This window comes from Rana temporaria, chromosome 1, assembly GCF_905171775.1.
Source record: "Rana temporaria chromosome 1, aRanTem1.1, whole genome shotgun sequence".
Lineage (NCBI taxonomy): Eukaryota > Metazoa > Chordata > Amphibia > Anura > Ranidae > Rana > Rana temporaria.
The window spans coordinates 631,987,724-632,008,728 of record NC_053489.1 but is presented as its reverse complement, the minus strand read 5'-3'; the positions used below and the strand labels follow the sequence as shown (position 1 = coordinate 632,008,728).

The following is a 21,005-nucleotide window of genomic DNA, read 5'->3' as shown; positions in this document are numbered from 1 at the left end:
TTTTCTAACCTGTTCCCTATAAGAACTCTGGTTTAATGGAAACACGGGATGTTGTTTTAAAAATTGTAGGCTATTAAGTAGTTAGCATGACTTTTTTTATAAAAAATTTCTCTTGCGTGCCTGTTGCAGTGATGCCGCGTACACGCGATCATTTTTCGTGTTCTAAAAAAGACGTTTTTCAGGCTCTAGAAAAAACTATGTTTTTTTCAACTTCATCATTAAAACGGCGTTGCTTACACACAATCGTTAAAAAAAAATAAAAAATGCTCTAGCAAAGCGCGGTGACGTACAACGGCACTATAAAGGGGAAGTTCCATGCCGGTGACGCCACCCTTGGGGCTGCTTTAGCTGATTTCGTGTGAGTAAAAGACGATTTGCATTTTTCTGTCTGTTACAGCGTGATGAATGTGCTTACTTCATTACGAAAGGTAGTTTTACCAGAACGAGCGCTCCCGTCTCATAACTTGCTTCTGAGCATGCGCGGATTTTTCACGTCGTTAGAGCCCACACACGATAATTTTTTATAACCCGAAAAACGACAACGTTTAAAACGCCGTTAAAAAATAGAGCATGTTCGGAAAAAAATTGGGCCGGTTTTTGAGAACCCGAAAAATGCTCTGAAGCCCACACACGATCGTTTTAAATGACATTTTTAACCACTTAAGCCCCGAACCATATAGCTGGTCAAAGACCAGGCCACTTTTTGCGATTCGGCACTGCGTCGCTTTAACTGACAATTGCGCGGTCGTGCAACGTGGTTCCCAAACAAAATTGGCGTAATTTTTTTCCCACAAATAGAGCTTTCTTTTGGTGGTATTTGATCACCTCTGCGGTTTTTAGTTTTTGCGCTATAAATAAAAATAGAGCGACAATTTTGAAAAAAAATTATATTTTTTTACTTTTTGCTATAATAAATATCCCACAAAAATATTTTTCGTAAAAAAAAATCGCAATAAGCGTTTATTGATTGGTTTGCGCAAAAGTTATAGCGTTTACAAAATAGGGGATAGTTTTATGGCATTTTTATTAATATTTTTTTTTTTTTACTAGTAATGGCGGCGATCAGCGATTTTTATCGGTACTGGGACATTATGGCGGACACTTCGGACACGTTTGACACATTTTTGGGACCATTGGCATTTCTATAGCGATCATTGCTATAAAAATGCATTGATTACTATAAAAATGACACTGGCAGTGAAGGGGTTAACACTAGGGGGCGAGGAAGGGGTTAAGCATGTTCCCTGGGTGTGTTCTAACTGAAGGGGGGGTGGGACGGGACTGACTAGGGGAAATGACTGATCGCTGTTCATACATTGTATGAACAGACGATAAGTAATTTCCCCCCCCTGACAGGACCGAAAGCTGTGTGTTTACACACCCAGCTCCCGGTCCTCGCTCTGTAACGAGCGATCGTGCGTGCACGGGCACGCACGTCGGCGTCAGGGGTGAGCGGGGGGCGCGCGCGTGCCCCTATTGGCTGCTCGGCGACATGAGGTAGATCTACGTGATCTCGCCCAGCAGAGCCGACCTGCCGCCGTATAGCTGCGGCGGCTGGTCGGCAAGCGGTTAAAAAACTTTGTTTTTTACAACCCGAAAATTGATCGTGTGTACACGGCATAAGTGTTTTTCACTGTGATGAAATTGCTTTGTGATTAAGTTATAAGGGCAGTTTAGATGCAGATAGTGATTGGTTAATATTTTCTTATTAACTTATTTATCCTCTTCACCCTTTGCTGTAGTGTATAGACTCAGCAAGCCAATATCCCATGCTGGGAATGCTTCACATAGTGATAAACCAGCAATACTGCATATGTTGCATTCACTATCTCCAATCTCTTTTGTCATCTTCATTTCTTAAAGGAGTTGTAAAGGAAAATGTTTTTTCACCTTAATGCAATCTATGCATTAAGGTGAAAAAACATCTGATGATGCGGCACAACCCCCCCCGAGCCCCGTTATACTTACCTGACCCCTTGAATGTCCCGCGCGGTCCCGATTTTCTCTTCACCGCTCAGCCTGGCCGCTGATTGGCTAGCGCAGATGGATTGAGAGTATCGCAGCCATTGGCTGGCACTGATGTCAATCACATCCAGTAACGCGGTGCGCCGAGGGGCAGGGCCGAGTGATACAGCGAGCGGCTATGGCCGCTCGCTGTATCACGGGAGCGCGCCCGCAATTAGTGACCACCATGCAAGCTCTTGCTGTGGTGACTAATTGGGGGGAGGACCGACACAGCCGCCGAGGGACCCCAGAAGACGAGGATCGGGGCCACTCTGTGCAAAACTAACTGCACAGTGGAGGTAAATATAACATGTTTGTTATTTAACCACTTCCATACCGGGCCTATTTTGGCACTTCTCTCCTACATGCATAAATCATAATTTTTTGGTTAGAAAATTACTCAGAACCCCCGAACACTATATATGTTTTTTTAGCATACACTCTAGGGAATAAAATGCCGGCCATTGCAACTTTTTATCTCGCACAGTATTTGCGCAATAATTTTTCAAACGCCTTTTTTTGGGGAAAAAAGCGGGTTTGTGAATTAAAAAATAACAAAACAGTAAAGTTAGCCCAATTTTTTTGTATAATGTCAAAGATGAAGTTACGCCGAGTAAATGGATACCTAACATGTCACGCTTTAAAATTGCGCACACTCATGGAATGGCGCCAAACATCAGTACTTAAAAATCTCCATAGGCGTCGCTTATTTTTTTTACAAGTTACAAATTTAGAGTTACAGAGGATACGCACGCTGCGATACCTCACATGTGTGGTTTGATTGGCGTTTACATATGTGGGCGGGACTTACGTGTGTTTTCGCTTCTAAACGCGAGATACCGGGGATAGGGGCGTTTAAAACATTTTTTTTTTATTATTTTATTTTTTATTTTACTCAATTTCTTTTATTTTTACACTTTTTTGACATTTCTTTTTTTTTGATCACTTTTATTCCTATTACAAGGAATGTAAACATCCCTTGTAATAGGAATGGTTTGTGACAGGTACTCTTTATGGAGAGATGCGGGGTCAATAAGACACAACATCTCTCCTCCAGGCTGGAAAGCATTAGATCGTGAAAAAAAATTCACCGATCTAATGCTTTCAGCCGTGATTGCAGCTGTGTTTACATTCCAGGACACGGGTGTGACGTCATAACATCGCGCCCGGGCCTCCGACGATCATAGAGATGACTGTGACCATCTGGTCACCAGTCTACTCTATGGTTTCCATCGGACACCGGCGGATCGTTTCTCCGGGTCTCCGATGACAAAGGAGAGCCCGGAGAAGCACCGGATGGCGGCGGGAGGGGGGGCGTCCCCTTCCGCCGCCTATAAGAATGATCAAGCGGCGGAACCGCCGCTATGATCATTCTTATGGTGCAGGGATTCGCCGGCTGAAGAGATGGATATCTGAATGATGCCTGTGGCTGCAGGCATCTTTCAGATATCCCCACTGAAAGTCCAGGACGTCATATGACGTCCTTGGGCTGGAAGTGGTTAAAAAAAAAAATATTCCTTTACAAACCCTTTAATCCTGCTCTATGCAGCTGATTTTCCTGATCAATTTCGCAAAAAGATCATAGAGCAGCATTTTATTTATTTTTTTATAAATTTTTGTGCACATAAAAAAACAGGTTTTCACTCATTCTTGAAAAGAGATTACCTTTAATGGGAACCCCCCCCCCCCCCCCAAAGTGATATTTTAACTGTGGGTGTATATTGATGAATTATTCTGCCTCTGCTGATTATTCCATAAATACTTATCAAGGTCAGGCTAAAATAGGGACTCTGATTTTATGCAACCAGCAATCTTAGAAGTCTGTTCTGAATTGATTAAAAAACAGCTTTCGTGTTGAAAGAGATAAGTGGATTCTCTCAAGTCTCCAAGTTATATTGGATTTGCAGAGCACCTTATATAGGACATAGGCATCACATAAAGAAAAGGGAAACGCTTATCTCTTAAAATGCCGTGATAAGTTATATCATCAAAGTGTATATTAAGCCCAAAATTCTTGTTTTGGATAAAGCGGGGGAAGATTGGAACTCCTATCCGGTTTACTGCTTACTGGGCTTCATTAGTGAGACTCGTCTTCGCTTTCTGCCCCACTGCCAGTGTTTGTTTTTTTAGATAGGAAGTGGGGGGGGGGGCATACAATAGGATATAAAAAAGAATCAAAAAAGAGAAAATATGAATAAAAGCACTTTTAGTTTTGCTGCTAAAGAAGATTTTTCCTTACTTCAGGTCGATCCAAAATTGAAACCCTTCCGTAGGTGTGCGCAGCCTATTACATTAGGGTGTGCACCCCAAAGCTCAAACACACATGTGTATACATATAGGGCAGTAGGGCAATGGACAATGTCAGTAGAACAGTTGATGGTGTCAGTGGGCAGGAACTGCTGTCAGTAGTTTATTTTTATTTAATTGTATTATTACTTTTTAAAACATTTTTTATTTTATTATTTTTTACAATATTTTTTTACAATAATTTTTTATTCTTTTCTTTTACAATTGGGGGGCTTTGGTGAGATATCAGGGGCCTAAACAGACCCCTGATATCTCACTTTTAAGACATAGAAAGGGGCTGAGGACAGATATTCCCAAGTTCCTTCCTCTGCAGCCAAGCAGGAGGGGTAATCTGTGCAGCACAGGGTGATTAAGGTGTGCCTGGGCACACCTGGCACACCCTGTGCGCACGCCTATGAACCCTTCCCTTTGCTATCCAAAGCTAAAAAAAAAAAATTCGGCTGGACATGCCCTTTAATTCTACTCTTTTGATTTGATCACAGGTGCACTATAACACTCTGCCTACGTGATGTGCCTATCTTCTTGCATTGCTTCAGTTTGTATTGTAAAGCTGGCAGTAGGCGGATTGAAATTCAGTCGGCTCAGCAGGGGTTAGATGAATTATGATCCATGTGTGCCTATCTATGTTCAATAGTCAAACAGAGAAGCTGAAAAACTGTTGGCGATCAGTGGCCGCAGGAGCTGATCAGTGTATTCTGACAGTGGAAAGTCCCGCTCTCAGTCTACAATGTTCTGGCGGGGGGATTCCTCCATCTACCTTGCTTGTGTGGCCAGCCAACTGGCTGAAAGAAGAAAACTTACCCTCTATGGCCAGCTATATACCTGGGCATTTATGGGGGCTGCAAGGTGTCAAAAGCTTATTTGAGGATATTTTTTTGGATGACCTTTACAACAAACGTCATTCAGTTTATACTTGTGGTAGAACTAGTTATAAATGGAAGTGTACCTACAGTGCCTTGAAAAAGTATTCATACCCCTTGACATTTTCCACATTTTGTTACAACCAAAGATGTAAATGTATTTTATTGGGATTTTATCTGATAGACCAACACAAAGTGGCACATAATTGTGAAGTGGAACGAAAATAATAAATGATTTTCAAGATTTTTTACAACTAAATATGTGAAAAGTGTGGGGGGGGCATTTGTCAATACTTTGTAGAACCGCCTTTCACTGCAATTAGAGCTGCAAGTCTTTATGGGGATGTCTCTACAAGCTTTGCACATCTAGAGAGTGAAATGTTTAGGGCTGCAACTAACGGTTATTTTCATAATCAATTAGTTGGCCGATTATTGTTTCAATTAATCGATTAATCGGATAATAGCCTTAACCACTTCCGGACCGCCGCATGTACATTTACGTCGTCAGAATGGCACGGACAGGCACATTGGCATACCTGTACGTCCCTGCCTAGACGTGGGTTCGGGGGTCCGATCGGGACCCCCCCCCCCCCCCCTACATGCGGCGGTTCCCGTGGCTTCAGGAGCGATCCGGGACGAGGGCTTCGTTTCTAGCCACCCCCTTGCGATCGCTCCCCGAAGCTGAAGAACGGGGAGAGCCGTATGTAAACATGGCTTCCCTGTGCTTCACTGTGGTGGCTGCATCGATCGAGTGATCCCTTTTATAGGGAGACTCGATCGATGACGTCAGTCCTACAGCCACACCCCCCTACAGTTGTAAACACACACTAAGTGAACCCTTACTCTTACAGCGCCCCCTGTGGTTAACTCCCAAATTGCAACTGTCATTTTCACAATAAACAATGCAATTTAAATGCATTTTTTGCTGTGAAAATGACAATGGTCCCAAAAATGTGGCAAAATTGTCCGAAGTGTCCGCCATAATGTCGCAGTCACAAAAAAAAAATCACTGATCGCAGCCATTAGTAGTAAAATAAATAAAACTATCCCCTATTTTGTAAACGCTATAAATTGTGCGCAAACCAATCGATAAACGCTTATTGCGATTTTTTTTTACCAAAAATAGGTAGAAGAATACGTATCTGCCTAAACTGAGGGGGAAAAAAATTTATATATGTTTTTGGGGGATATTTATTATAGCAAAAAGTAAAAAATATTGCATTTTTTTCAAAACCGCAGAGGTGATCAAATACCACCAAAAGAAAGATCTATATGTGGGGAAAAAAGGACGCCAATTTTGTTTGGGAGCCACGTCGCACGACCGCGCAATTGTCTGTTAAAGCGACGCAGTGCCGAATTGTAAAAACCCCTTAGGTCATTTAGCAGCATATTGGTCCGGTCCTTAAGTGGTTAAAAAAATTTTTTAATTTTTTTTGGTCCAATTTGTTGTTTTGGGCAGATTACAAAACACAAATTGCCGCAAAAACACATTACATGCTTTTCTGCAGCTTCTCCATTAAAGTATATTAAACCAAAAAGAAAAAAAAAGCACCGTTTTGCGTTAAAAAGTCCTTGCCCTTTCTAAATACGCAGCAGCTGAAAAAAAATCTGGGATGTGTCCCATAGGAAACCATGTAAATAAACTGTAGTGTGTATCTGCAAAAAGCACCAAAAAACAGAGGTGTGACCCAGGCCTGAGATGTTTAGTAACATAATGGGGTTAAAAAAAACAAAAATAAGGACAAAAAAGCTAATCGCTACTGTAAATATTACTTTCACTGTCCCACAGTAAAAAAAGGAACCCCTTACACTAGTGATTATTTGCTCCAAGGGGTTCATTTTTTTACTGTGGGACAGTGAAAGTAATATTTACAGTAGCGATTTGCTTTTTTGTACTAAAAAGGGCTAATGTTTTTTTTTTTAACCCCCATTATGTTACTGGCCGATTCATCGATTTATGAAAATTGTAATCAATTCATTTCATAATCGATTAGTTGATTAATCGATTAGTTGTTTCGGCCCTAGAAATGTTTGCCCATTATTCTTTGCAAAATAGCTCAAGCTCTGTCAGATTGGATGGAGAGCGTCTTTGAACAGCAGTTTTCATGTCTTGCCACAGATTCTCGATTGGATTTAGGTCTGGACTTTGACTGGGCCATTCTAACACAAGAATATGCTTTGATCAAAACCATTCCATTGTAGCTCTGGCTGTATGTTTAGGGTTGTTGTCCTGCTGGAAGGTGAACTTCTGCCCCAGTCTCAAGTCTTTGGCAGACTCTACAAGGTTTTTTTCTAAGATTGCCCTGTATTTGGCTCCATCCCTGCTGAATAAAAACATCCCCACAACATGATAATGCCACCACTATGTTTCACAGTGGGGACAGTGTGTTCAGGGTGATGTGCAATGTTAGTTTACCGCCACACATAGCGTTTTGCTTTTAGGCCAAAAAGTTAAATTTTGGTCTCATCTGACCAGAGCACCTTCTTTCACATGTTTGCTGTGTCCCCCACATGGCTTCTCGCAAACTGCAAATGGGACTTCTTATGGTTTTCTTTCAACAATGGCTTTCTTCTTGCCACTCTTCCATAATGGCCAGATTTGTGGAGTGCACGAGTAATAGTTGTCCTGTGGACAGATTCTCACCATCTGAGCTGTGGATCTCTGCAGCTCCTCCAGTGTTATCATGGACCGCTTGGCTGCTTCTCTGTTTGATGTCTCCTTGCCCGGCCTGTCAGTTTAGGTGGACGGCCATGTCTTGGTAGGTTTGCAGTTGTGCCATACTCTTTCCATTTTCTGATGATGGATTGAATAGTGCTCTGTGAGATGTTCAAAGCTTGTTTTTTTTTTTATAACCTAACCCTGCTTTAAACTTCCCTGACCTGTCTGGTGTGTTCTTTGGCCTTCATGATGCTGTTTGTTCACTAAAGTTCTCTAACAAACCTCTGAGGGCTTCACAGAACAGCTGTATTTATACTAAGATTGAATTACACACAGGTGGGCTCTATTTACTAATTAGGTGACTTCTGAAGGCAATTGGTTCTAATAGATTTTAGTTAGGGGTATCCGAGTAAAGGGGGCTGAATACAAATACACACCACACTTTTCAAATATTTATTTGTAGAAAATTTTTGAAAACCATTTTTCATTTTCCTTCCACTTCACAATTATGTGCCACTTTGTGTTGGTCTATCACATAAAATCCCAATAAAATACATTTACGTTTTTGGTTGTAACCTGACAAAATGTGGAAAATGTCAAGGGGTATGAATACTTTTTCTGTATGTTCATCACTTACATCATTTGGCTGCAAATACTAATATTATTTTGTTGCCCTTTTTTGCAATAGTTTAATGTTGGTTGTTTTTAGGAAGCAGAACAAGATTTCATTGCTGAGCTGGCTACAATGGCGAGAATCCGTCTTTCGGACAGTAGTCCTGTAACCAACAGAGCGGGAAATCCAGGTGAGTTACAATCAATATACAAGTGTTCCCATACTAGAGAGATGATTTAAAAAAAAAACAATTGCCCTAATTTGTAATCTGCAGCAAGTCTCTCCATTGCTCTTCAGCATTTCAAGGGAATTATGGGATTTCTTTTTCAAGTGATGCAAAAGTACTACAGCCATTATATAACAATCTGTTTATTACTGTACCGTATGAAAGGGTTCATTTTAATTATTCTAAAAACTGAAAGTACTTTTAGTTCTACCAAGTTCTCTGGGTACAATAACCACTTAACCCCCGGACCATATTGCTGGTCAAAGACCAGAGCACTTTTTGCGATTCGGCACTGTGTCACTTTAACTGACAATTGCGCGGTCGTGCGACGTGGCTCCCAAACAAAATTGGCGTCCTTTTTTCCCCACAAATAGAGCTTTCTTTTGGTGGTATTTGATCACCTCTGCGGTTTTTAGTTTTTGCGCTATGAACAAAAATAGAGCGACAATTTTGAAAAAAAATTTTTTTTTACTTTTTGCTATAATAAATATCCCCCAAAAATATATAAAAAAAACGTTTTTTTTCCTCCGTTTAGGCCGATACGTATTCTTATTCATATTTTTCGTAAAAAAAACGCAATAAGCGTTTGATTGGTTTGCGCAAAAGTTATAGAGTTTACAAAATAGGGGGTATTTTTATGGCATTTTTATTAATATTATTTTTTTTACTAGTAATGGCGGCGATCAGCGATTTTTTTTCGGTACTGCGACATTATGGCGGACACTTCGGACACTTTTGACACATTTTTGGGACCATTGGCATTTTTATAGCGATCAGTGCTATAAAAATGCATTGGATTACTATAAAAATGTCACTGGCAGTGAAGGGGTTAACACTAGGGGGCGGGGAAGGGGTTAAGTATGTTCCCTGGGTGTGTTCTAACTGTAGGGGGGTGGACTCACTAGGGGAAATGACTGATCTTCTGTTCATACATTGTATGAACAGAAGATCAGCATTTCCCCCCCTGACAGGACCGGGAGCTGTGTGTTTACACACACAGCTCCCGGTCCCCACTCTGTAACGAGCACACGCACGGGAGTCGGGGGCGAACGGGGGGTGCGCGTATAGCTACGGGCTCTCGCGCAGGGGAGCCGACCTGTCGCCGTATAACAGTTATACGGCGGCTGGTCGGCAAGCAGTTAAAGAGAATTCTATACAATATTAATTTCCACCAATACACGCATCAGGAATACAACATTGTATATGTCATTAATTAAAGCGGAACTACGCTGCATCTGAGCACCAGAAACCAACAATGCTATTTAAATTATTTTTTAAATTCAAAGCAATCTCCCACATCCATCCATGTCTTCGCGTTTTTGATTTTGTTTTGCTGAGAAATCACTTTTAAAGCCCCCTCCCCCCCTAGAATTTCTAGCCATGGCCATCTTAAATAAGGGCAGATGGCTCCGGTAGCATTTACTTCCTGGAATCCATCACTCCTTAGCCCAGGCATGCAGCCAGGAGGGTGTGCTTAGCCGAGAAAGCCCCTCCTCCCTTCCTGAAGACTCCTGGGTTGTATGACATCATTTACCTAGGCCAGAAACAAGCAAATAACTGAAGAAATGTAAAACCAGTAAATAAAAAATACTTTGCTGCCTCCAGCCACTCACCTCATTCGGTGTTGTCGGAAATTCCGATTGTGTGTACGCGGCATTAGAATTGTTCCTGACAGACCCTGACCATGACCCCATCTGATCTGTGCCTGGTGCCATTAGATCTTCTGAGACATAAAAGACCCTTTCAAGCCAGCAGCAGAAGTTATCTTTTTCTGCTCGTTAACAGCTCTCCCAGTGTTACAGAAATCCAGTCTAATGAATCCTGCAAACGCTTTTTGACAGGGTCTTTAAAACATGAAAGTCATTGTCGAAAGGTAATCTGTAGCATTCCTTTTGCTTTACTGATTAGCTGTTATTGGTCTATCCACGTTTTACAGGGAAAAAAAATCTAATCTGAATGGTCTCTGTAATCTGCACAACAACATTGCTGCTTGCAGTTTGTTGCTAAAGAGAACCTGTCACTTCCCTAGTGTAGCCAAGCTCAGTTAAGCCATTTCAACTGGACACTTATAGGTAGATTCAGAAAGAGTTAGGCTGGCTTATCAGTAGATAAGCCAACCTAACTCAGAATCTACGCCGACTTATGTTTAAGCGTATGCTCAAACAGAGATACGCTTAAACATATCTAAGATACGATGGCTTGCGCCGTCCTATCTTAGATTGCAATATTTTGGATGGCCGCTAGGTGGCGCTTCCATTGCGGTCGGCGTAGAATATGTAAATGAGGAGATACGCCGATTCACGAACGTACGCCCAGCCGACGCAGTACTTTTATGCCGTTTACGTAAGAGATAGGCCGCGTAAAGTTAGAGCTAGGCCCTATTGGAATAGTAATGTCAAGTATGGCCACCGTTCCCGCGTCGAAATTCGAATTTTTTTTTACGTCGTTTGCGTAAGTCGTCCGTGAATCGGGATTTACGTCGTTTACGTCCACGTCAAAATCAATAGGCCCGTGCGGCGTACTTAGCCGCAATGCACACTGGGAAGTGTAGGCGCCCGGCGCATGCGTAGTTCACAAAAAACGTAAGGTCAAGCACTATTAACATAAAACACGCCCCCCCCCCCAAACACATTTGAATTAGGCGCCCTTACGCCCGCCGATTTAGGCTACGCCGCCGTAACTTAGCAGGCAAGTACAGCAGGCTAGCTAACTTACAGCGGCGTAGCCTAAACACACTAAGCTACGCCGCCGCAAGTTTACACCATTGTGTGTGAATCTACCTATTAGAGCTACCTTCACTTTATGCTCTTGAATGCCAGGGATGACTTTGAGCTCAAGTTGTTTAGATCTTATAAAAAGACACGGTCATCGGGTAATTTTTTGCACTGCTCACATAAACAAAAAAGACTCATCCTATTCTCCGCTGTCATTTACAGAGCACTGGAGGTTTCACAGGCAGCAGCCAGACACCCTGATGAACCAGAGCAGTGTGGGTTGTCCACATATGTCATAGGTTTAAGGAAACGACAGCACTGTTGGGGCTCTTTCACACTGACGGCACTGAGAGCCCGAGCAAGACATTCCTTCCCTCTCCTCAGCTTGGCACTCCATTGAGCGGTGGAGGGGCAGAGCAGGAAGCCGGTGATATTTTATACCTTGGTTACACCATTACCCATTGCCTATAAAGTCCCACGGAGGGTCTCTCTTTTGCATGTCCACTGTGTGCTCAGAGAAGACTTGAGAACTGAGTGATCAGCAGTCATGTGATTGCTCAGCTCTCTGGTCTAGAGCCAGCAGGGGACAGCTGTAGCATCTGACCAATGCTGCAGCAGGTAGGTAAGTATGCGTGTTTTAAATTGTTATCTTGCTGCACTTCTCCTTTAATTTATATCAACATTTCTGTTTCTTGAATACCATTAGACATTCACTGTATGGTGTCTGGAAATGCTATTTAAATGTTAAAATAATTCTTGTCTCGTTTTTTGTCTAGAACTTGCCAGTAAAGCTGTCCCTGTGAAGAAGTTGAAGTGACAATATCCAGGAAATATGAACACAATGAATCACAACATATATGATTCACGTGTGAACTTTCATTGAAAGACTAAAAGTGATTTCACATGGAAGTAAAGCAGTCAATAGAGCAGTGAAAAGAGCATTAACCCATAGAAGATATGGTTGGTGTGAGTCGCGACATTTTTCACATTATAATCGCTCCTTGTCCTTCCATTCATAAAACACTTAAGGCCCCATTCAAATCTTCATGTTGTTGTTTTTTTGCATTTAATTGAACGGGCTAGCCTATGCACAATAAACGTGCCACAGTAGCTCCTTTTTTTGTCAGTTTTTTAACCACTTAAGCCCCGGACCATTTTGTTGCTAAATGCCCAGGCCAGGTTTTGCGATTCGGCACTGCGTCGCTTTAACAGACAATTGCGTGGTCGTGCGACGTGGCTCCCAAACAAAATTGGCGTCCTTTTTTCCCCACAAATAGAGCTTTCTTTTTGTGGTATTTGATCACATCTGCGGTTTTTATTTTTTGTGCTATAAACAAAAATAGAGCGACAATTTTGAAAAAAAATTCAATATTTTTTACTTTTTGCTATAATAAATATCCCCCAAAAACATATATAAAAAAAAAAAAAATCCTACGTTTAGGCCGATACGTATTCTTCTACCTATTTTTGGTAAAAAAAATCGCAATAAGCGTTTATCGATTGGTTTGCACAAAATGTATAGCGTTTACAAAATAGGGGATAGTTTTATTGCATTTTTATAAAAAAACATTTTTACTACTAATGGCGGCGTGACTGCGACATTATGGCGGACAATTTTGACACATTTTTGGGACCATTGTCATTTTCACAGCAAAAAATGCATTTAAATTGCATTGTTTATTGTGAAAATGACAGTTGCCGTTTGGGAGTTAACCACAGGGGGCGCTGTAGGAGTTAGGGTTCACCTGGTGTGTGTTTACAACTGTAGGGGGGTGTGGCTGTAGGACTGACGTCATCGATCGAGTCTCCCTATAAAAGGGATCACTCGATCGATGCAGCCGCCACAGTGAAGCACGGGGAAGCCGTGTTTACATACGGCTCTCCCCGTTCTTCAGCTCCGGGGAGCGATCGCGACGGAGCAGCTATAAACGAATAGCCGCGCCGTCGTCCCGGATCGCTCCCCGCGGGAATCCGACCGCCGCATGTAGCGGGGGGTCCCGATCGGACCCCCGACCCGCGGAAAGGCAGGGACGTACATGTACGCCCATCTGCCTGTACGTGCCATTCTGTGGACGTACATATACATGCGGTGGTTGGTAAGTGGTTAATGCATGTTTTGGCAATTTCTTGGCCACATTGAGGCTGCTAAAACTGCAAGTGTGATGCACATTTTGGCATGTTTTTTGCACATTTCCAGGAACATGTGCAGAAAGGCGTGTTTCTGTGTGCGTTCCTAGAATGCACAAGTGTGAATGTGGCCCAAAGGTTCAGTATTCGGTGCTTTTAAAGAGACTGACTGCAAACAATGCACTCTAAATGCCTATGTATAGGCAAATTACTGTCTAAGAAAAGGTACAGGAGTGCCTTACCTATGGCACAGAAGTAACAGGATGTGAAATGAAAGTCGGGACACAATTGGAATTTTACTGTCCATGTATTCTTGCAGAAGATCCACTAGATTGCAGGTTGGAGAAAAACTGTTCCTTTCACCTTCTTCTGCAGAGGCCACAAAACGTTTAAACAAAGGGTCAATTCACTGTCACACTGATTGGGGCTGCAGCAAAGTAAAAAAAAAAAAGCCACAGGATCAGAAGTCAGTGGACTTACAAAATGCCCCTAAATCGGTATTCACTGGGAGTAAAAAATTACCTTACCTTTGGATCAATGGAGTAAAAAATGCCATGCCATCAGTGGTCAGTAGGAGTAAAAACTCCTGTGGAAGTACAATATTTCTCCAGGTCAGTAAAAGGTAAAAATACCCCAATGTCAGTGGTCCGTAATGCATGCCCTGCGTTGGTGGTCAGTAGGAGTTAAAAATGCCTCTGCATCAGTGGCAGTAATAAATGCCTCTTTGTCAGTAGAAGGAATAGTGCCCATGGGTCAGTGGGAGAAATGGTACTCTATGTTAGCTCCTATGCTCCATGTGCATGCTGCGTTTTCTTGGAGGGGCCCATGTGTGGAAACTAGAAGACTGTATTTTATGGACTGCTGACCTAGTAAATTCTCCATATGAACCATGCCTTTAAAATATAGAAATCTGTTTTGGTTGGGGTTGCTTTTTAATTTTCAGAAAATCATTTCATCTAAAGTGGAGGTTCACCCGAAAACTTAATTTTTAACATTAGATTGAGGCTCATTTTGTCAAGGGGAATCGGGTAGTTTTTTTTTAAATCGAAGCAGTACTTACCGTTTTAGAGAGCGATCTTCTCCGCCGCTTCTGGGTATGGGCTGCGGGACTGGGCGTTCCTATTTAATTGACAGGCTTCCGACGGTCGCATACATCGCGTCACGATTTTCCGAAAGTAGCCGAACGTCGGTGCGCAGGCGCCATATAGAGCTGCACCGACGTTCGGCTTCTTTCGGCTACTCGTGACGCGATGTATGCGACGGTCGGAAGCCTGTCAATCAAATAGGAACGCCCAGTCCTGCAGACCATACCCGGAAGCCAGCGGAGAAGATCTATCCCTAAAACGGTAAGTACTGCTTAGATTTAAAAAAAACTACCCGATTCCCCTAGACAAAATGAGCATCAATCTAATGTTAAAAAAAAAATTTCGGGTGAACTCCCGCTTTAAGTGAAAATAGTGACTTGATCCATTCAAACGCATATCATATTGCAAATAAGACTACAAAATTCAGACAAGCAACAAGCTTACATAGTATTTTACATGTACAGTACAAACAAATATGTTTGAAAGATACTAAATTTGTGTATTTGACAACAATGCACAATATTTTATCTATGGTACATTTTCTATAAATATATATTTGTATTATATTTATATGTTTGTAAAATATTATTTTTATATACAGTATATGTGTGTTGTGTGCATTAAAAATGGTTTTCTACTTCATAGGGTAAAGAATTGATTGAGTTATTTGATCTTTAATCAAACGTAATGACCTTTATTAGTCCATATAGAGAGCTGTATTATTTATGAACATGTATGTACATCTGTTTGCATGTGTTCATACACTGTATATATACACACACACACACACATAGCAGCTCCACAAATATCTACATCTTCAAGGCCTCCTCAGTATTCTTATGTGTTTATACACTGTATATATATATATATATATATATATATATATATATATATATATATATATATATACACATAGCAGCTCCACAAATATCAACCCCTACAATGCCTCCTCAGTATCCTTATGGTAAGATATATCAGATCTTCAACCGAACAATGGGGAGCTTGCAAATCTGTACACATACAGTGCCTTGCGGAAGTATTCGGCCCCCTTGAACTTTGCGACCTTTTGCCACATTTCAGGCTTCAAACATAAAGATATAAAACTGTAATTTTTTTTGAAGAATCAATAACAAGTGGGACACAATCATGAAGTGGAACGAAATGTATTGGATATTTCAAACTTTTTTAACAAATAAAAAACTGAAAAATTGGGCGTGCAAAATTATTCAGCCCCCTTAAGTTAATACTTTGTAGCGCCACCTTTTGCTGCGATTACAGCTGTAAGTCGCTTGGGGTATGTCTCTATCAGTTTTGCACATCGAGAGACTGAAATATTTGGCCATTCCTCCTTGCAAAACCGCTCAAGCTCAGTGAGGTTAGATGGAGAGCGTTTGTGAACAGCAGTTTTCAGTTCTTTCCACAGATTCTCGATTGGATTCAGGTCTGGACTTTGACTTGGCCATTCTAACACCTGGATATGTTTATTTGTGAACCATTCCATTGTAGATTTTGCTTTATGTTTTGGATCATTTCCTTGTTGGAAGACAAATCTCCATCCCAGTCTCAGGTCTTTTGCAGACTCCATCAGGTTTTCTTCCAGAATGGTCCTGTATTTGGCTCTACCCATCTTCCCATCAATTTTAACCATCTTCCCTGTCCCTGCTGAAGAAAAGCAGGCCCAAACAATGATGCTGCCACCACCATGTTTCACAGTGGGGATGGTGTGTTCAGGGTGATGAGCTGTGTTGCTTTTTACGCCAAACATAACGTTTTGCATTGTTGCCAAAAATGTCAATTTTTGTTTCATCTGACCAGAGCACCGTCTTCCACATGTTTGGTGTGTCTCCCAGGTGGCTTGTGGCAAACTTTAAACTACACTTTTTATGGATATTTTTAAGAAATGTCTTTCTTCTTGCCACTCTTCCATAAAGGCCAGATTTGTGCAGTATAAGACTGATTGTTGTCCTATGGACAGAGTCTCCCACCTCAGCTGTAGATCTCTGCAGTTCATCCAGAGTGATCATGGGCCTCTTGGCTGCATCTCTGATCAGTCTTCTCCTTGTATGAGCTGAAAGTTTAGAGGGACGGCCAGGTCTTCGTAGATTTGCAGTGGTCTGATACTCCTTCCATTTCAATATTATCGCATGCACAGTGCTCCTTGGGATGTTTAAAGCTTGGGAAATCTTTTTGTATCCTAATCCGGCTTTAAACTTCTCCACAACAGTATCTCGGACCTGCCTTGTGTTCCTTGTTCTTCATGATGCTCTCTGCGCTTTAAACGGACCTCTGAGACTATCACAGTGCAGGTGCATTTATACGGAGACTTGATTACATACAGGTGGATTCTATTTATCATCATTAGTCATTTAGTTCAACATTGGATCATTCAGAGATCCTCACTGAACTTCTGGAGAGAGTTTGCTGCACTGAAAGTAAAGGGGCTGAATAATTTTGCACGCCCAATTTTTCAGTTTTTTATTTGTTAAAAAAAGTTTAAAATATCCAATAAATTTTGTTCCACTTCATGATTGTGTCCCACTTGTTGTTGATTCTTCAAAAAAAATTACAGTTTTATATCTTTATGTTTGAAGCCTGAAATGTGGCAAAAGGTCGCAAAGTTCAAGGGGGCCGAATACTTTCGCAAGGCACTGTAGCAGCTTCACAAATATCAACCTCTACAAGGCCAACTCGTTATCCTTATGTGTTTATACACTGTATATATACACACATAGCAGCTCCACAAATATCAACCTCTACAAGACCTCCTCTGTATCCTTATGGTAAGATATATCAGATCTCCAGCCGAACAATAGGGAGCTTGCAAACCTGTACCTAGATGGGTCAGGGGAGCCCGGGTAATACAGGAGAATGCAGACAGCTCTGCATCAAGGCATACTGTATTTTTGGTTGCATTGGTAGCTATACGCTTGTCCTGTCAAAGATAAGAGCGATGGGATGGGTTGAAAAATATCCAATCACATTATTTAGCTGATTGTGTGATATATAGAGCTTGTGATTGTTTTTGTTTTGTTTTTTAAATACATGTTGGTACTGAAAGGGGATTTATACAGTCAAATTTACCATTTGTGTTGCATTGAATGAACTTTTCAGAAACCATATTGATTAAAATGCCTGGATTGAATGGTTGCATGACAAACGATGCAGAGTGGTCTACATTTAAACTAAGTGTGTTTTCTATGACAGAGCTTTTTCAAACAAGCTGAATGACTGAAGACCTTTAGAGAGATAATACCAATAAAGCCAACATCACTTCAGGGGGATGCTAATAGAGGTATAGGCTAGGCAGGCAACAACGCCACCTTCCATTATTTCCTGTGCTCCAAAACCTTTAAGCTGATCTTCAGCTTTTAGTGAAGTTTAAAGTTGACAGGGCTGGTGCTACCACTAGGCAAACTAGGCAGCCGCCTAGGGTGCACTGCTGCCTAGGGTGCAGCCATGGCCAGTTTTTGCTACATTTGCAGCCTTTTATTTTTTTGGGGGGCGCAAGTAGCTGGTCTTGCCTAGGGTACAAAATAGTCTAGCACCAGCCCTGAAAGTTGACGTAAACCCATACATATACCCAGTAAAGTGAATAGCTTCAGGTTATCCACAGAGATGAAACAAATCCTCCTACATTAGTTTTACATGTATAGCTGCAGTGTTTCCCTTTCTATATTCTTTAGAAAGTCCACATCATGTTACAAATCTTTATTCCTGTTCCAGCAGTGGGTGGGGAGTCTGGAAATACACTGTGTGTGAGCTGATTGGAGGAAAGGCCCAACCCCCCCCCCCCCCCCCCCACACACACACACACACACACACACACATAGGCAGAGGAACAAAGAAATGTGCAGAGCTGCAGTCTGAATAGACAAGCTCCCTGCTTATCTAGCTTGAAGTTCACTCCCCAACACAAATTTACAGCTGCTTTTATCACGTGTTTCGGAGAACTTGTCAGAAGTTATGCTGATAACAGAGGAACGGAGCAGCAGAAAGACACGGCACTCAGTTTTGGAGAGAGAGAAGTAAACATTACAGATATATGTGCCCAGCATATATTTCATGAATGGGGTTTACAGCCTCTTTAAATAATTTGTCTGGACCAAGCTGCTCCAAACACGTGATTTACTTTACTAAGACATGCATCGGCTCTCGGTGTTCCCTGCAGCGTGCGGTTGGCTACATACAGTATACAGTGCTATGTTTGGCAGTGCGATATAAACTTCCCATCTCACACCTGGAATAAAATTAAGTTGGACTGTGTAACTCAGTTATTCACAGGGAGCTTTGCATTTTTTGAATGGCTGAGACGATGACATCATCTGGCTATGATTATGGCTACACACCAAAATGCGTAAGCTCTGTATTATTTTGCACCACACCTGAATTAATAAATTTATTCTGTAAGAGCGAGCTGCTGGCTTTTTTCCATCTACATGCTTTCTTGTGTGCTAGGAAGACACTACAAGCCACTGCACCGACTGCTCACCACCTCAGGGAATTGCTACAAGTGTTTTCTACTATATTTAAGTATAGACTTCCCATCCCACACCTGAAGCAAAATAAAGTTAGACTAAGCCATTTACAGGGAACTTTGCATTTGTTGAGTAAGTGAGTGAAAAATTTGTATAGCGCTACACGTGCGAACTGACTCGCCTCAAGGCGCTTGGTATCCATTTCCTTCTATTTTTTGCCTTCAGAATAGGTGGGTTTTGAGTTTTTTTCTGAAGGCCTGGTGATTCACTTCCGTTCTGATACTGGTAATGATACTGGTAAAGTGTTCCACAGTCGAGGTCCTTGGACTGCAAATCTTCGTTCTCCTTTGGACTTGTAGCGGGCCTTGGGGATTTGAAGTAGGTTTTGGTTGGTGGATCGGAGAACGCGATTGGGGTTGTGGCATTTTAATTTTTCACATAGATATTGGGGCGCACTTCCTTGTACACATTTGTGCGTTAGGCAGAGCGCCTTAGGCCTCGTACACACGATAGGTTAACCAGTGGACAACGGTCTGAAGGATCGTTTTCATTGGTCAAAACCGATCGTGTGTGGGCCCCATAGGTTATTTAACCATAGGTTAAAAAAAAGCCAACTTGCTTTAAAATTAACCTATGGATTCCTAACCGATAGGTCAAAACCGATCGTTGGTAGGCACGACCATCGGTTAAAAATCCACGCATGCTCAGAATCAAGTCGACGCATGCTTGGAAGCATTGAACTTCGTTTTTTTCAGCACGTTGTTGTGTTCTACGTCACCGCGTTCTGACACGATCGGTTATTTAACCTATGGTGTGTAGGCGCGACGGACCATCAGTCAGCTTCATCAGTTAACCTATGACAACTGTGCTTCAGACCGTGGTCCTCTGGTTAACCTATCGTGTGTACGAGGCTTAAAACGTAATTCGATCTTTTACGGGCTGAGGCAAAGATTGTGACCTCATGTGTGCCTCGGCCAATCGGAGGAGCTTTGTATAAATTCTGAAAATACAAAGCTTCCTGTAAATGGCTGAGCTCCCTGTGAATGTCTGAGAAGCACTTAGTCCAACTTAAAGTGTTTGTGAAGCCATTTGTTTAAGTCTATGCCAGACCCTCTATTAGAGCCTGGCATAGCACACTATGTTAGTCATTTTAAAAAAAACGAGCATTCTAAAGAGCTGTCTTCAATCCGGTCATGTGACTCGCGGACGCTTTACAGCTCCAATGGATGGCTTCTGCGGGAGGGGCCCTGATCTCCCTCTGACAATAACGCGGGGAGATCACTGGCCAATCGGCTCCTCCTGCAGAAGCCATCCATCGGAGCTGTAAATTGGCCGCGAGTCACGTGAGCGACCTGAAAATAGCCATTTAGAACAGTCGTTTTTAGAAAGGATTTACATAGTGGTGTATGCCAGCCTCTAATAGAGGTGTTGCCAGTGAACATTGTATTTTTTTTAAATATATTTATATATATATATATATATATATATATATATATATATATATATAATGGCGGCGGGGTGGAGCAGAGACGGACACAGAGAGGGAGCTGACAGGCAGGGAGGAGGGGGAGAGAGGAAAGCAGGACAGCGTATGACGGAGGGATGCACTCTGACCACAGTGGTCAGGGCTGAGTAGCCCTGGTTATCATGGTCAGTATAGAGGGCATACAGGAAGTGGCAGGTTCAGGGAGGTTTGTTTACCGTTTAGAAGGGACAGATTACACAGCACAAGCACTATGCTGTGTATTCTGCTTTAAGGGACCAGGATGTGTTTTTTTGGGGGTTAACAAACATTTTCATTTTGTTCCAGGCATTGGGCTATGTGAGCAACAATGATTGCTGCAAGGTCTTCAGGTATAGTACATCACATCTACAGAGTGCAACATGGACAATGTGCTTTGATCTTGGTCTTACTTTCCCTTGCTGTTAAACTGC

General features: G+C 42.0%; 1 protein-coding gene across 1 annotated transcript in view; it reads left to right on the top strand.

The window, feature by feature from the left end:
• Window positions 1-12,539, top strand: part of EVC (EvC ciliary complex subunit 1) — a 196,685-nt gene extending 184,146 nt beyond the window's left edge. The window contains exons 19-20 of the mRNA XM_040335407.1: window positions 8,540-8,633; window positions 12,160-12,539. Of these exons, the coding sequence (XP_040191341.1) occupies window positions 8,540-8,633; window positions 12,160-12,200 (135 nt within the window). The 3' untranslated portion in view covers window positions 12,201-12,539. The remainder of the gene's footprint in view (window positions 1-8,539; window positions 8,634-12,159) is intronic.
• Window positions 12,540-21,005: the final 8,466 nt, after the last annotated feature.